The sequence below is a fragment of the Octopus bimaculoides genome, chromosome 30 (assembly GCF_001194135.2).
Source record: "Octopus bimaculoides isolate UCB-OBI-ISO-001 chromosome 30, ASM119413v2, whole genome shotgun sequence".
Lineage (NCBI taxonomy): Eukaryota > Metazoa > Mollusca > Cephalopoda > Octopoda > Octopodidae > Octopus > Octopus bimaculoides.
The window spans coordinates 9,489,459-9,492,588 of NC_069010.1; the positions used below are offsets into that span (position 1 = coordinate 9,489,459).

A 3,130-nucleotide genomic window follows, 5' to 3' on the forward strand; every position below is an offset into this window, starting at 1 on the left:
TTCCTCAGGTGCCATGAAATACAGATCTCAAAAGAATGGTTATGGCAATTCTTCAGTACCAGATTACCAGGTACGTGAACTGAAGCTGTCATCACCATCACCATCACCATCATCATTTGTCATTATCATCATCATCAACAACATCAAACCCAGCACCTTCATCACCACCACCACCACCACCACCACCACCACCACTATCACCACCATCTCCACATCTACCACCTCCACTAATACTACTACTACCACCACCACCACCACCACCATCATACAATACTAAATCATGTTCTCCTTTCTCTCTTCTTCTGTCTCTCCATCATCCATGAAACTCCAGGAGTGTTTAAGAGAAGCGAAAGACTTGTTCAAGACTGCTGAAAAGGTATGTAACACTCTCTGATTAATAAACAGTCAGTCTTTGCATCAGAACTACCGCTTTGTACTGACATGAAGGTTTCTGGTTCAATCCCACCTGCGGCTAGTATCTTCTATAATATAGAAAAGTTTTATGAAAGAAGTCAAAGATTTTGAGTCAAAATAAGGAAATATGGTTAAAGAGACTGATAAAGTTAGTACTAGGTTTAAGAAAATGAAAATAAATACTGGGGCGGAATTGTTTCATTGAAATTCTTCAGGGCAGTTCCCTGACGTGGCCTTAGTCTCTTGACTGGAACAAGTAAATGATAAGAGACACACATAAACGTATGTATGTGTTTGTGTTTAGCTGTAGGTATATATATATATATATAATATATATGGATATATAAATGTATATTGTCTGTGTACATGTATGTGTGTGTTTACATATATATATAAATACAAGTATATCTAATCATACACACGCACACACACACACACACATACACATACACACACACACACACACAGACATACACACACACACATACAGCTTTTTAATTTATCTTTGCAGATGAAAATATCACTTCCCGATCAGAGTCTACTCTTTGAGAATGGCACCCAGCATCTGAGGTGGTTCCTGCTGCCGTGTGAAGCTTACACCTGTATCTCTGAAGGGACTTTCACAAACTTCATCTCGTTAGATGCTCTACCGTTTGTTCCAAAATCTTTTGCAAACGCCAACCGACAGGAAGAAAGTTCCGATCTCACCGTGGTCGCGGGAAATAACAGAAAAGATGGTGTTGGAGAAGAAGGAGATGGAGGGAGAGGAGATGGAAAACCGGGAGACCAAGAAGTGGAAGAAGAAATAGAAGTTAAGCAAGAATGTGAAGAAGAAGAAAGTGGTACCAACAAAATTGCTGCAAGTGTGCCACAGGTGGCAGCACAAAATGCGATTCATGAGAGTTCTTTATGTGACACTGGTATGAGCCATAGTGAAGAGTTCTGTAAATCGATTAAGAATTTCCTGGAGAGGGGATTTTCGTTTGGTCATTGTGATGATCTGTCGGTCAGTTTTGACAAAACATTGGTCTTGTCTGAGAGTGGACATGGATCTGACAATTTGGACGTTAATCCTACCTGCACTCCAGTTGGTACTACTCTCGATGCTGCTTTTAATCCTCTTAATCCATATCTCTATCCAAATCCAGTTACAAATTCTCATCTTTCTGATGCTACTAATGTTAGTCCTAATCTTAAGTTATATCATGATCCTGGTCTTAGCTTAAATCCTAATCCTAATCCTGATCCTAATCTTAACACTAGCCATAACCCTAACCTTAATTTAAATCCTAATCCTAATTTTAATCCCAGTGTTAACCCTATTCATAATCCCAATCATAACTCTAATCCGAGTTTTAACAACTCTAATCTTAATCGTAATCACACGCCCAGTTATAATTTTAATCCTAATCGCCAAATCTCTAGCTTCGAAAATTACAAACTGAAGTCCTCATCGAAGTTCCAGAGATCGACAACAACAACAACAGCAGCAATGACCGCAGAGGGGAGGGGAAAAGAGGAGGAGGAGGAGAAAGGGGTGGCTAATGTGAACAGTTCCTTTCCGAGCAATCGGGACGAAAGAGAGGAGAGTTGCAATGAAACTCCAGAAGGGGTGATGGATAAAACTGGAGTGGGAGTTAACAGTGTTGGACTTGCAGTAACGCAGCGCAGTGGCTGTTGTCATTGCAGTAACAACAATAATGCAGGACATGGTGCAACACAGTGCAGTTGTCACGGCAACGATAATGATACAAATAAGGAATGTAGGGACTGCTGTTGCAGGTCCCTTAGTGAAACTACAACCTTGACGAAACCGTCGATGACACCACTGTCTGAAAAGGGACCGGATGTCACTGCTACTGGGGCTGCGGGTTCTAAGGCAGAGCCACAGATGACCCAGTGTTGTCTGCGCAAAGCAAAGTTGAAGACTGACCAGCGGAAAGTGACCAAGAAGGGCAATTTGTGGGTTTCACCACCGAAAGAGTTGTTCACTCCAGTCATTGAGGTAAGTAGAAGTATATATATATATATATATATATATATATATATGTGTGTGTGTGTGTATATATAAATATATATATATATTCATATATCAATGTATACATCCAGATATATAAATACATATGTGTGTGTGTGTCTATATAACTTCATATTTTTGATATGAATACATTTCTAACCACATGGTTCCGGGATCAGTCCCACTGCTTGGCACCTTGGGCAAGTATCTTCTACTACAGCCTCGGGCTGACCAAAGCCTTGTGAATGGATTTGGTAGACACAGTCATCATCATTTAATGTCTGAGTGTGGAACCAGCCCTTAGCCACTGTTGTTCTTAGGTCTTCTCTGACTCAGAGTAGTAACACCTGTCAGGTTAGCAGCTGTGGGTTAATTAATGTGTTTTGGAAGCAGTTCAAATGCTCAAACCCTTGTTGTGTGTCCCCTGGGAAAGGAGAAGTTTCGCGGAATCAACGTCGACAGCAAATTAAAAAGTGGAGTTCCTCGAGTGGTCCAGTGCCCTATTTGACACCTGTCTGAGAACTCTAGGGTAGATGTAGCTCTCCAGCCCAGAAAGGCAATTCTTCTACAAGAAGACCACACCAGTTTAAAGCCTACAGCTTGCTGGTCACTGCAGCCGTCTTAGACCACCAAGCCATTGTGGTCAGACCTTCAGATTTAAAGAGTCTGACAGGATTGTATTCATTGACTCTCACTTTA

At 41.1% G+C, this 3,130-nt stretch overlaps 1 protein-coding gene across 1 annotated transcript in view; it reads left to right on the plus strand.

Annotated features, from left to right (window-relative positions):
• Positions 1–3,130, plus strand: part of LOC106878996 (uncharacterized) — a 20,722-nt gene that overhangs the window by 10,993 nt on the left and 6,599 nt on the right. Inside the window, exons 16-18 of the mRNA XM_014928377.2 lie at positions 5–70; positions 332–376; positions 926–2,419. Coding sequence (XP_014783863.1) covers positions 5–70; positions 332–376; positions 926–2,419 — 1,605 coding nt within the window. The remainder of the gene's footprint in view (positions 1–4; positions 71–331; positions 377–925; positions 2,420–3,130) is intronic.